Raw genomic sequence first — 13649 nt, forward strand, 5'->3', positions numbered from 1 at the left:
CCATGGGGTCTGACTGGGGTCCCGCGCAGGATCCCTCACCCCAACAGCGGGACGCGGCAATCGGCACCTCTGGGGACGAGGTTATTATAACAGTTTTATTACAAAGTTCCAATCACCATGTACAGTTTTTACAATGTCACTTTTCGGGGGCTCGGCTGTGCTGCTTGGGTTAAGGAGGGATTTTTTTTGTTGGGTTTTTTTGGTTATCTTTTAAAGAACAGCACCATTAACGCTGGGTTTGGGACACACCTACGAAAAACAGCTCAACCAACTAACATAGAGGGGAGAGGACAATTCATACCAGAGAGAGGGGCAAGAAGGGATGGGGAGAGCACAAGGGAGAGACGAGAGGGCAGCCTGGTGGTGGTCCTCCTCCTGGCTCAGAGAGGGAGGGAGGGAATACCCACCCATCACAGGCAGGTGACCCCCCAAAACGCACAGCCAGCGCCGCCTAAGGCTGTCGGTGCTTGGGGTGGGAGGTGGGAAACCCACCCAGAAAGGTCTCACCCCCAGGAGGAAGAGCTCGGCTGCACTGTGGTCTTTCAGAGGTTGTCAGCAGTTAAGACTTTGTCTCGGCCTCGTCAGGGCACTGGTACTCAGGTGGGAAAGGAGGATGGGCGTGGGGCAAATGGGACAGTTTCCTTATTGCTTCCTTAAAGTCATTTAGTCAGCAGGGGTGGTAGGAAAGGAAAAAAGGGGGAGAAGGAGAAGAAAATAGCCCCAAGAACCCCATCCACTGCCTGATGCATACGTTGGGAAGAACACCATGCAAAAAGATTTGCCTGCTAGCTAGTGCCGTGTATAAAATAACGATATGGTAACAGTTCTGGCCTGGTTATTAGAGAATATATCACCATGAAGCACAAGCGAAGTCTCCAAACGCCAACGACTCCCTGCTGAAAGTGCATCTCAAGGAGTTTGCTTAGGAGAAGGATTCACTGCGTAAAACAAGGCACCACAAGAAGGTTGGATACTGGGTCGGGCGTGAAGACACGCTGGAGAATCCACGAGCAGCGGAAGAGAGACCTAGTTTTAAATAACGTCCGTTGGTGCAGAAGCTCCCTTAGATGGGCTCGGGTTTTAGCTTGTCTGCTAGAAAGTCGCTGACAAAGGCTTCCACGATCTCAGGTGTGATCTCCTCCACATCCATCACATACTTGGCCCGGGCCGACATGTCCAGGATGGTAAGCAAGGGCGCAGCCTCGGGCAGGTTGGTGTAATCCCGCAGGGAGTCGGTCATGTCGTCCTGAAGGCCAAAACGAGAGGGAGAGAGGAGCCATCAGCAGAGCCAGGACAAGCAGGAGCAGTTTCCTGCTTCCACACCGTGGTCCAGCCCACAAATACCTCCCGAGCGCTTGGGCCTTGCACCAGCATTGCAGGACTGTAAGCGCAGCAGGCAGCACCTGCCTTGCTGCCTGCTCTGCCTGTGGTTTGTGTCAAAACCAAACTGGACTGATTTATCCCAGGGTGGGATGGGACCACACACTCCTCCAACCCTTTCCGCACAGGGCACAGCTCCCAGCACCCCCAGACCTGCCACCCTGGGCCACCCTGGAGTCTCTAGGGCAGGAGTTGGGGGCAATGCGGGGGGTCGCCAGCCCTCTACCAGCACAGCCACAGCCTCACCGCTCACCGGGGTGGATGCTGAAGGGAGCCAGGGGCACACCCGGAGCAAACCAGGTCCAAAACAGGAATGGGATGAAGACCTGTGCTTTTGAGCCAACGCCGAGACCCCACCAGCATGTCCAAGCATCTGAGGGCACGCGCAAAAGCCGCAGGGCTCCCTAGCAGCAGGCTGCTTGCAGCAGGAGCAGGCTGCCCTCCCTTCAGCCAGGCACAGCACAGCTCTAAGGCAAAGGAAAGAATTTGTCTCTGCCCGGGCTGTGCAATGCAGAAGCCGGCGCTGGGGCCATTCATCCCCCGCTCCCAGCCAAGCCCGTGATGTGCAGCAGCCGAAACGGGGCGTTGCTCCGAGCCCCTTTCCAAGGGCAGTAATAGAAATGAATCAATCTGGTGAGCGGCTGGTGGCTCTGCAGCACGTGGCGGCAGCCGGCAGGGTAACTCCTGTCGCGCCTCCCCTTCCATTGCAGGGGTTTCTGGCGCAGCCGGACCACGTGGTGGGGAAGGGTGAGCGGGGCTGGGGTGCTCGGCCACCCCCTGCCCTTCCCACCTCCCAGCCAAGGTGTCGGGATGCTTCGTCCTTTATCGGATTGCCACAAAGGGACCAAAAATCGTTTTTAATAAAAGCAAAACCAGCCCAGACGGCACTGGGAGAGGAATGGGAGGCGCCTGCTCCGGCCGTGGCCAGGTTGCTTTGTGCATGGGGGCCAGCAGAGACCCAGGGCCAGCGCTCCCGGCTATTGAGGTGACGGATGAATGGGACGTGCCGGACGCTCCCCATTCTTCGGCCCGGCTGCCGCAGGGACGTCGGGAACTGGATGAATAGCGGCAATGTTTCAGCTACAGCCGGCGAGCAGGAGGAAAACGCTTTGCAGGCTCTGGGGGAGGGGGGCAGGTCCCAGACCCTCCCAAAATAGCCTTTCCAACAAGGGGCTTATTCAGGGGCACGGGGCTGAGCTGGGATGCTTGGAGACCCGTTATAGCGGTGGGAGCGGGAGCGCCTGCCCAGAGGGGACCGATGGGGCTGTGGGAGGCGGGTGGCGGGGGCTCGCCTGGCAGGGGGGGGCCAGGGTGTGGCAGTGGGGACCCTTTTGTGCGCAGGGCGGCTCGGGAGGGCCCCGCTCACGGCACGCTGCGGCTGTGACGTGAGCGTGGAGGGACGGAGCAGGCGCACGGCCGCACAGCAGCTGCCACCTGCCCAGGCCCTGAGCAGCACCTCGGGAGGGGAACTGCAAGCCTGGGGAGGGGCGGGAGCTTTTTTGACCCTTACACAAAACCTCCCTCGTTTGCAAGCCTGCAGCAGCGTGAAGTGGCTGCGTGGGGGAAAGGGAGGCCAGAAGCCCCATTTCCGCATTTCCCATTTTCTCCAGCAGATCCCTGGCTCTAAGCACTGCAGCCTGCACATGCCCCAAATAGCAGCCCAGTCACCAACAGTGTGGCCAGCTCAGGACACAGCCCTCGTTTCACAGGGTGACGTGCCCAGCTGAGCCCCAGGGCAGGGCAGAGTGGAGCTGGGACGCTGGTGCTGTGGCCAGCAGCTGGAGCAAAGCCCTTTGTCGCCCTGCTGCTCCCCGAGCGGCCCCTAACCACTTCCCAGGGGTGGTTTTGTCCGGCATCACCCGCACAGCACAGAAACAGGCCCAGCCGGCAGGATCAGGGCTGCCTCCTGCATGCACCTCTTAGGGAAGAGGCTGGAGCTCTGGTCCCTGGCCTCCTCCCAGCACGGGAAGGAAGGCAGCAGCACTTCAGCAAGGAGGGCAGCGCCGGCTGGGCCAGGCTGAAAGCCAAACCCTGGCTCCTCTCCCTCTGCCCAGCCAGCTTTCCTGCCTGCAGAGCCTCAGGGTTCAAGGGGGCAGCGGGCAGTGCAGTGTGGGGCTGGCAGCCCCAGTGTGGCGGCTCCCGCTCCCTCCTACCTCCTCCAGCCCCACTCTACCCATCCCCAGCAGCTCCCTCACCTGCCATCAGGCTTTTCCACCTCTGAGCAAATGTGGCTGGGACCCCTTTGCCAGAAGTAATATCCAGCAATGAGAGCAGGGGACTGAGCCAGAACTCAGGTCTGGTTTTGCTCCATGGTCCCTGACCAGCTGCAGTAGCTCCGTGCCTCAGTTTACCCACCTGAATAATGGCAACAGCAGTAGCCAACCCAGCTCAGTCCTCGTACAAAGACACAGCAGGATGCAGCCCTGCGCTCTCTTCCCACTTACCTCGCCTGCCACGAAGAAGAGCAACGGTGCCTCCTCCTCTTTGGCTTTGTACTTGGCGATGATTTTTTCAGCTATGGGCTGAATCAGTTGTTTTGCTGCCTCCGACTCTCCGTCATCCTCTGAATCTGCAGGGCACAGAGGTGGGGAGACAAAACAAAAGAGGCAAGGCAAAAAGGAGGTTAGGATCAAACAGATGGAAAGTGGCTGGGTGCTGGTAGCTCTATCCCACAGCACCACCACGCAGGAAACCGGAGCCCGGATGCGCAGCGCAAACTTCAAAGCTGCACGGCTCTGTAGCAATTAGGGAGCAGCTGAAATGTGCTTTTCATGTGAGACAGGGAAACACATAACAGAAGAGCAGCTCCTGCTCCCCAAATACTTCACTGCTGACTCCCTGGTGCTGTTGCTGAAGCGCAGGGACAAACAGGCGCAAAAAAGCTGCTTTGCAGTTTGAGAAGTGTTGGCATGTTTTGAAGACCAAAAGAGCGCACTGATCTGAGGCTGCCTGCCACCCCTGCCCACCACCCACCATCCCTCCGCCTTGGGACGGCTGCTCAGCAGCTTTTCCGCTCGAGTCTCCACGGCAGCAGCACTGTGAAGGCAGCTTTGATTTGACAGAGGTAGAGTAGAAAGAGATGGCAACATCAATCAAACGCCAGCCACCACTGAAGTTCAAATACTGAGCTGGAAAGAGGAGAGACTGCGTCCTTGAGCAGCATCGAGATGAAATGATTTCAATTCGGGGACAACTTCTGGCATTTAAAAAAAAAAAAAAAAAAAAAGTAAGAAGGCAGAAGAGAGGGCCCTGGTCTCCAGGTCGCACGCCGCTCCTGCAGCTCTCGTGGTCCCTAATGTAACCACCCAGCACGACCAGTCCAGCCCCAGGCTGGGACAGGCACACCCAAAGCACTCTCTGCCCTCACTCCACATTTCCTTGCCCTCCTCTCTGGCTTCTTCAACCAAAGCAGGGGATGCCAGAGACACTGCATGCTGCATTTTGGGGTCTGTGCTACGTGCACAACAGTGATAAATACGTAGATTTGTGGGGTGTCTGCAGGGATTGATTCTTCTACAAACAACCGCTGCTGGCAGTACTCCAGGCAGCCCTGCACACTCTGGCTAACCTAGCCCTAAACTCTCCAGGGGTGGATGTAGAGCGGTTGGGATTTATTCACAACCAGCTCTTGCTAAGCCTGCTTTCTTCTGTAGCTGCCTTCTCCTGGCGGTGCTGCTGCCTGCATGGCGCAGGACCGGTCTGCTGGAGGGGGTCTCCCAGCAGGACATCAGCTGACCAGGAGCCCCCGTCCCCAGTGCCTGCCTTGGTGCAGCACCAGCTTCATCTCCACCCCAGCGCATCGCTGGCAGGTTTCAGCAAGGCTGCACATCCCCTCAGCAACAAGCGAGAGCCCCAGCCGCCAGCCGGAGAGCACTGTTTGCAGCAAGGTGATAGAAAAACTTTGCTCAGAGCAAGATAAAAATAATTCTTTCCAGAGGCCTGCAGCGCTGGCCCCAATCAATCACGCTCAGCATGGCCAGCCGGTCCTCCCCACACGAGGAGAGTATTTTTGGCTCTGTGCTCACATCCCCTGCTGGGCTATGCTGAATAAATAATCAGGGTCAAAAGGAAATCTGAAAGGGAAGAAGGGAAAGAGTGAGAGCCATGTTATCAGCGCTGCAGAGAAGGGTGTGCTGCTCACAAAGGCCACGTGAGGAAGCGGGACACAAGCCCTGCCCTGGGCCAGGCTCCTCGCACATCACCGGCAGGCTCGGGACAAGGGGGGCTTCTTCAGCAAACCCCCACCGCAGCTCCACAGAGCACTCAAGGGACAGCCACGCTCCCCTGGAGAGCCCAGGACCCCTCGGCTCGCTCCCCAGGATGCTATACGCAACCCTCCACCCCCCTCCCCAGCCCTGCTGGGGCTCAGCCTGCAGCACAGCTCATCCCGGCCATGGCCCTCGCCTGATTTAACCGTCTGTTGCTGGCAGAAGAGCGATGAGGAACGAGCCAGCTGTGCTTCAGATGAGCTCTAGGGCTGTTTCCAACTGCAGCAGAGCTTCACATGTGGGTTAGCAGTGGAAGAGGGACAGGAACTTTGGGTAAAAGCCTGCCCTGTCTTACAGCCAGTGCCCCACAGGCGGAATACCCAAGGACCAGCAGAGCACAAAAGAGGCTCCTCTGACTGTCAAGGCCCCGCTCAGCCCAGGGATTCAAGCCCCAAGCTGTAGTTTCCAGCACAGAGCTGTAGTCCCTCCCAGAGACGCTTCCTCTGCCTCCTCTGGAACATCACATGTGCCTGAAGTCTCTGCTCCAGAAAGGTTTTTCCCATCTCCACCACCACTGGCTGTGACAGTGTATTTCTCATACTCCCCAACACCTAATTAGCATTCCTCTCCATAGCTGCCACTAAAGCATCTTTGATATGACAGCTCCTCTCCACTGCAAATCACTACTCCATTGCATCCCTCAGGTCGCTGGGTGGGTGCTGCGGGAGACCCATGGGCACAGACAGGCTCTGGCAAACCCCTGTGAGCTGCAGCAGCCCATTTCTCTGGTACAGGCAAGGCTCCAAGTCTGTCAGCCCCCTTGAATCCCCTGAGGGGACTCCACGGGGAACTCTCTCTCCTCATAGCCTCTCGGTACATGTGAGCATGTAGCACTGCTCTCCGTGATGGAAACGGGTTGATGTCCCTTCCCACGGACACTGTCACCACCAGAGGCAGGTTCTCAGCCCCGTGGCCAGCTCTAGCTGAGCTGGCAGGTAGCCCAGCCCCCTTCCCAAGCACAGGCTCTGCTTTCAAAGCAGTGATGCTCCATACCTACAAAGAGAACAAGGCAGGGGCCCTCATTCAGCTGCACAGCGTTGGAGTCCGTCAGCTCCAGCACAGGCTTGGGGTGCCAGGGGAACTCGCGGCATTCAACATCATTCAGCACCTCCACTCGCCCCTGCCGCGTGATCACGTCTCCCTTGGAGTCCAGGACGATGAGAGTCGGGATGCCTGCGATGGAAGATAAACAGGGGGGATCAGCCAAAGCGTGAAATGGCCAGTGACAGGGCGTGGGGAGAAAGGCCTTTTCCTATCGCCTCTGGCTCTGGCAGGAGCCCAGCGAGCATGCTGCCTCTCCGCAGCTTGTGCATGGTGTAGGAATCGGGGTCCCGACGTTTCCGTCCCAGCAGAGCACTGTAATTCAGCAGCCAGAGCAGGAAGCTGACAGACAGGCTCTGGCATTGCCTGCCTTTCCCTGCCTGAGTGCAGGCAGGGGTCACCGCTGTCTGACACCGATGCTCCTGGATGCAAACCCCACCATACTGCGCAGAGACCCTCATTGCAAGCTCCCTCTTGCAAAGTGCCAGACAGACGTGCCTGCTACGTGTGAGGCAGAGCAGCGCTGCCCCGCAGGCACCACCACCACGGCGCTGAGACGTGGCTGCTGCTGGAAGAGCCCAGTCCCCGGTTTGCAGGAACACACGCAAACCTTTTTGCAGGGTGGACCGCAGGCAATGGCAACCAGGAAGCAGGGTGTGTTCCTTCCCAGAAGGAACGCCATATATTTTAGCAGCCACAAACTCCTCCATGAACCCCCACACCCCTTCAGCACTTGGCGCTAATTGCCCAGCCATTTCCAGAGCGCAGGGATGCGTCTGATGAGTCATGAACATTATTACCTGGTTCAGACACGGTTTCACACCACCCGAGCCTGGCAAGGCACCCGACACTGCCGGAGGAAGAAAGGCCCCTGGACTGAGCAGCAGCTGCACAGCACTAACCACGGTGATTTAGTGTTCAGGGGCATGGATCACCCCTGGGAATACCCAATACCCACACCTCTGCAAGTGGAGATAGAACGGGATCATACTGATCATATGCATTAACACTAGCAGACTTTGCCACATGGCTAAATCGCACACAAATGAACCTGGCACCCACCTCACTCAGCCGCTGCTCTCACAGCGGTCTGGCAGTGGCTGCGGTGCGGGGTCCTGCCACCGAGACCGCCCCCCACACCCAGCTGCCAGTTTCCAAATCCTGCTGGACCAAACCACAGCTATAAGGAATAATACTTTGGCAGAGCAACCCTGCCCTCAGCCACCCCGGGATACCCTCAAGGAACCCAGTGGACTGCCATGCCAAGAGGCTGGGATGGATGCAGGTCCAGCTCTGCTGGGGAACAGCATGTGGGGAAGAGCAGACTCCCTTGCACGCCTGTGCTGGCTCATGGATCTTGTGCATGAAACCATCTTCGTTTCCCCAGCTGTGGCCTGGAGCTGCTTGTTACTGAGCACAACACACCTCTGCCAGCCCTGGCACAGCACTGAGCAGGCACCCTCCTGCCTGCAGGACGGAGGTCCTGGGTTATTTCTTTCTGCAGTTTGGACCCTTGGGAAAGGGAGGAACACATGCATTTTGCTTCATTTTGGGGAAAAAAATAAACCAAGAGATAATCAGTTAAATATGTCCCTCTACACGAAGAGGGACAATACAGATCTGCCACAACACCTCCCTCCCACAACTAACAAAGCTGTGCAGGAACGTCTAGGGTCTACTGGATCATGGCACTGGGCAGGACAGGGCTTGGGGGACATCTGATGAGGTTCTGGCCCTTGGGACAAAGCCGCATTTTGCCCTGAGCTATGGGGCTGAAAATCCCCGTCATAAAGCAGAAGCCTTTATAAGGGAGGCAAACACACTTGCAGCAGAGATTTAGCACAAGTCACCTATTCAAATGCGGCTGGGCTGGCAGTGTGGCAGGGTGGACACCAGCTGGTGACCGTCCCATCTGATAAGGTACTGACAAGGCTTTCCAGCCACAAAACCGGCACAGGCGAGTCAACGGGAGCAGCTCGTGTTGGTGACTTCAGCTGGAAAGCACACCATTCCTCTCCCATCAAGGAGACAAAGAAACATCCCACAAGAAAGGAAGAGGGGAGAGTTTGAGATCAGGCCCCAAGAGATGAGTGAAGTGACCAGTGTTAGTGTCAGGTGCTGCTGTCTGCTTCTCATCACCTGGGCTTCTATCTGCTCACTATCCAGCATCTCCTCCTTCGCCCAGCAACATCCCCCAAACCACAATCGGCAAACCAAGGAAGCTCAAATTCTCCTCATCCAAAGGTTCATTTTAAAGCTCATTCGTTAGAAATACCCTGCAGAGCCATTCTCTGAGCAGGGGAGACTCAGCGTGCTTGACCCTGCCAGACTCCTGGCACTGTGCTCCCATGTTTGTACAACAGTGGGTTACTCACAAGCCCTCTGAATTCTAGGCATTTCTCTAGGAAATACACAGCCATCTGTCTGTCCCACGCCTGCCTGCAGGTCCAGGCGAGCGGCCGCATTCTCCTCATTCCAGCCCAGCAGCGTCGCTCGCATTCCTGCCAGTGCGCTGGGGCTGCGAGCACCAGGCTGGTGCAAGAGCAGCAGCGCAGGAACGCACCCAATGGCTAGGCTTGCAAATCCTAAGGGTATGTTAAGAAAACCATTTTGTATCACAAAAAGGCTTATTCATTACCTGCTGGTATTCAAAATAGCTCTAGGGCAGGGATGGGTTAAACAGACTGGAAGGAATTGGGAAATCTCACTCTGGCCCTGCCCTTCAAGGCACAAAGTTCTACTGAAGCCAAGAGAAGCACACGGTGATCAGCACCTCACATGATTCGGATCTTTATCATTTACGATTCCCAACCCCCTGTCCCAAATGCCTGCTCTTCATCCTCTCCAGACCTGCATTATACATGGGGAACAGGCTAGAAACAGGGGTTCAGCTTGGCACCGAGTCACCAGTCAGCCTGAATGCAGCATACCAAGGCAGAGATTTCAAATCAGCTTTGCTGATCTCGGAAAATTAAGGGCCCAATTTAGACACAGATCCTTGTGAGTGTGATCCCACAGCTATCAGGGACTTCACTATTCAAAGCATTCTGACTTTACCCGATTTGCGTATGCAGACACACACACCCCCCAAAGCACCCAGCCACTAAAACCTCCAACTGCAAATACAATACTGACTCAGAAAACAAAGAATCTTTAAGATAAATCATCCTGGAAATGCAAGTAACGCATCAGAAAACTTGGGGCTGGGTTTTCAGACTGTTAGGAGGTGCGTGACATGCACTGGGTCAATCTCTGCACCTTTTAGCCTGCATCAGAAGTTTCTCCCCAGTCACGAAGCTCTGGTTTCCTTTCTGGACCCACCCGGTGAAGGCTGATGCCACCGCAACCCATCTGCTCCTGGTCCTGAGCATCGTTGCTTTGTCTCCTCGGCTCCTTCCTGCACATCCCTGGCTGTGTCCCTAGGGTTCGGACACAGCCTTACCAAGCTCATGGTGGCATCCCATAGGATCAGCCTTATCTTCCCAGGAGAACCCTGTTACTGCTCCCCTAGCAAACACGTCCTCTTTGCCCAGGATACAGAGCAGCAGGACCAGGGGAACCGTGCTTAACTTTATTCACACCTGCTAACCCCAATACTTCCCCCCTGGTCCCCCCTCCCTGCTCATCCCAGCCACTATTTGTTATTTTAGTGTCTTTTGGGGGCTTTGGTAATTGCCATGAGTCATAACACCAGAATTTACTTATCAAGAAGAATCACAGATCAGACACTGCAATGAATATTGTATAAGCTTGGATGAGAATTAGCATAGACGGGCTCAGTTTGATTTTATGCGTTAGAAAATGGATTCGGTTCCCACGGGGCTAGCATTTTATGAGAACACAGGGGCCAAATGATTTTTCACCGAACCTGGCACTACATTTACTTATTTATATATTAAAACCCATATCTGACACGGAAATCTCATCTGCATTAATTCTGTTGTGTGAGTAATCAAAATCAACGTGAAGCAAACACTCAGAATACACCAACCGCAGGACAGGTGGTGGGTTTTATTGCTTTTTTTTCACCTTTTCAGAAGAAAGCTCCAGAAGTCTGGTACAAGGAACCTCCCATAACAGTGACTTCCAGGCTTCTCCCACCAGCCGGGCTGTGAGGGTGACCTGTGGGTGTCTGGGCTAAAGCATGGGGCAGGGGGGAAACAACAGTTTTTTGAAAGTTCCCCCAAGGGACTGCAAATCCCGAATAGACAGCACGGAGTCCATAGGGAATATTCAGGAACCCAAAAGGTCTCATAAGATACACAACAACAAGGGGCGATTCCTATCAAAGCATAAAATTTATCACTGCTCCCCATCCCACTGCAAGAAGAGCTACCGTCAGGGGATTTCACCTAAGGCAGGACCACGCAGATCGGGAGCTGCCAGCACAACAGAGAATTATTTCTAAGCAGCCACGACACAAGAAAATGACTCTTTCTCAAGATAGTGCTGCACCCAGAAGCAATTTAATATAGGTGGGTATGGTACAGCCTACTGACTGCACATGGGTTATGAATAGAGGCATTCAAGTAAACCCAAATAAAGGCCAATAACTCAACTTATATTTTATACTGAGTTTTTGAATGCTGTAGGGGCCAACACAGGACTAAAACAACAAGAGATTTGACTCTCTTGCTGCTTTCTACCACTCAGGAACTTAAAGCAGTCAGGGAAGACAAGCTCTTCTGTTGTTTCAGCTCCCGGCCTTACAAAAACCAGCGGAAAAACCGCCCCACGTGCATGCTGTGCTCATAAGCCAAGGCACCACCAGGATAGTAACCTGGACACTGAACAGGCTACATGCTCTCGCTAGTGCATAGGTACAGCTCCAAAGGGGACTTTGAAGATGCTTGGCAGCATCAGAGCCATGCATCTGGGGAAAGGCAGATGAGATTACATGGATCTGATTTTTTGTTTAGGTGGAATAACCAGGAATGGTGATGAGCTAAGTCCACAATATCTAGCTCTGTTTGCAGAAAGCTTTCGCTACAGCCAGTGCGGCAGCCTGCTGCAAAAGCCTGACTGCAAACCTCAAAGTCGACAGGGAGGATCCCAAGCTGCTGCCTGTGCAGGGATCAACAACAACCCAGAGCCCCTGGGAGCAGCACGAGGGTTCACCTTCAGCCCTCTCCCTTGCCTCCCAGTGCCCCGGCACCCTCCCTGCAGCACCCTGTTCCACCCCAGACCACGGTGGGGAAAGAGAGCCCAGCCCAGCCTTGCAAAGCTTGTGCAGCACCTGGGCGGGAAGGGAGGTGGGACGGCGATGCCTCCTGCGGAGGGTGCAAATTAGCCTGGCTCCACATTCCAATGCCACTTTGTGGGACCACAGTTCATCCTTGCAGAGAGGTTCCCACTTTACAGGAAAACCATGATAGATAAGCAGAAAGGTTTGCACTCAAACATGCCCAAATCCCAGGGTCAGCGTCCCTGGGAGAGCAGCTGATATGCAGGGGTAATATGGGAGCTTCCCTGGCAGAGAAAGGGGTCAGGGCACAGGGGAACAGCAAATATTTACATTTTCAGGTCAGCACACAATGAAGAGAGACATTTAAGGACCCAGTGGCTCGAGTCAGAGGGAAAGCTGTTGTCACTGTTTCCTTGGCTACAGCATGCCTGGTGCTCAAGTATCCATGCTTAGACACCTTATTTACAGAAAGTCCCAGTGAAACTGGCAGCAGTCCTGCAGCGCTCAGCCGAAACCAGCACTGGAGAGGTTTGTGAGCAGGCTGGGGAAAAGATGGATGAATTTGGAAAGCTCTTGCCTCATGGGAAGGTAATTAAGCAGCAAACTGACAGCTACCTAAAGCAGGCAAATGGTTATTCTTGGTTTAAGGTCAGGGAACAGAGCTGAGCTCCACCCCAGGAGGGGTGTTCAGAGAGGACCCCAAGGAGGGATTATTTCTCCTGCCACTCTCCCCAGGCCCTTGGCCACCTCTGGCAACACTCCTCCTTCCCTGCAGACTGCATTAACCCTCTGCCAGCCTGTGCCCACCTCACCGATGCTGCATGGAAATGGATAAGAAAGCAAGACCCCTTAACCACAGGGAGAAACTATATGTACATACAGAAGACCTCCTTGTGAGCTAGTCACCTTGCACATCTCTATGCTGCAGCTTGTCCCCTGCAGGAACAAGGTGCCAGTCCCCAGGAGGGCTGCTGTGAGCTTTTATCATCTTCGTGACTCTTTAAAGCCACCCAGACAGACCGAGTCTCTCCCCTGCCCCTCCGAGCAGCCAGGGCTGCTGGAATTCTGGCACTGGCAGGTACAGTAAAAGCAAAGCCATGGTTTACATCAAACACGCACTCTTCTGTAATTCATGTCACTAACATAAACCAGATGCCATCTTCCCCAGCCTCTGCAGAGAACGATGGCCTGCCTTTGCGTTACATAAAACAGCAAGAAAATGAAATTTAAACCTTCAAGAAAAAGCAAAATAAATAAATCAGTAATTAGGCAAAAAACATCCAAGCCAAAAACAGCTTCCAAGTTTCCAGGAAGAATTAGGTTGTTTATGGAAGTCCTGTTTCAACTAACAGCCTGCCTGGCAGGTGGTAGGAATGTGAGTTTGTGGAGAGCAGAAACATGAAGCGGCTCTGCCTGGGGCACTGTGCTTTGCTTTGCTGTTTTCTTGTTTTAGTTAAACAAGAGGAGACATTACAAATATTCAACAAAAGGAGCAGAAAGGAGAGCTGTGCATCAGTGTGGCCTTTCCTACCTTGTATGCCATAGAGGCGATTCAGGCGCGACCGTCTGGCCTCGTCAGCGTATGGCACAGCTACCCAGGGCATCTCGCTGAAATATTGCTTGAAGGAGTCTTCTGACCTGTGCAAAGGGAACAGGGCATGGGATCCAGAGTGCAGCCCCTCTGCCTGCCAGGCTCTTTCCTCTTCTTCTCATTAAAAAACTGGCCTGCAAAGCCCTTTACCCCTTCCACCAAAGCCCATCAGTAAGGGCTGCTG

At 54.7% G+C, this 13649-nt stretch overlaps 1 protein-coding gene across 1 annotated transcript in view; it reads right to left on the reverse strand.

Annotated features, from left to right (window-relative positions):
* Nucleotides 1–81: 81 nt before the first annotated feature.
* The window catches only part of NXN (nucleoredoxin), a 54493-nt gene continuing 40925 nt past the window's right edge, over nucleotides 82–13649 (reverse strand). Inside the window, exons 5-8 of the mRNA XM_052804668.1 lie at nucleotides 13406–13512; nucleotides 6642–6821; nucleotides 3825–3949; nucleotides 82–1246 (exon numbers count right to left, since the gene is read on the reverse strand). Of these exons, the coding sequence (XP_052660628.1) occupies nucleotides 1064–1246; nucleotides 3825–3949; nucleotides 6642–6821; nucleotides 13406–13512 (595 nt within the window). The 3' untranslated portion in view covers nucleotides 82–1063. The remainder of the gene's footprint in view (nucleotides 1247–3824; nucleotides 3950–6641; nucleotides 6822–13405; nucleotides 13513–13649) is intronic.

This window comes from Harpia harpyja, chromosome 12 (assembly GCF_026419915.1).
Source record: "Harpia harpyja isolate bHarHar1 chromosome 12, bHarHar1 primary haplotype, whole genome shotgun sequence".
NCBI classification, from domain to species: Eukaryota; Metazoa; Chordata; class Aves; order Accipitriformes; family Accipitridae; genus Harpia; species Harpia harpyja.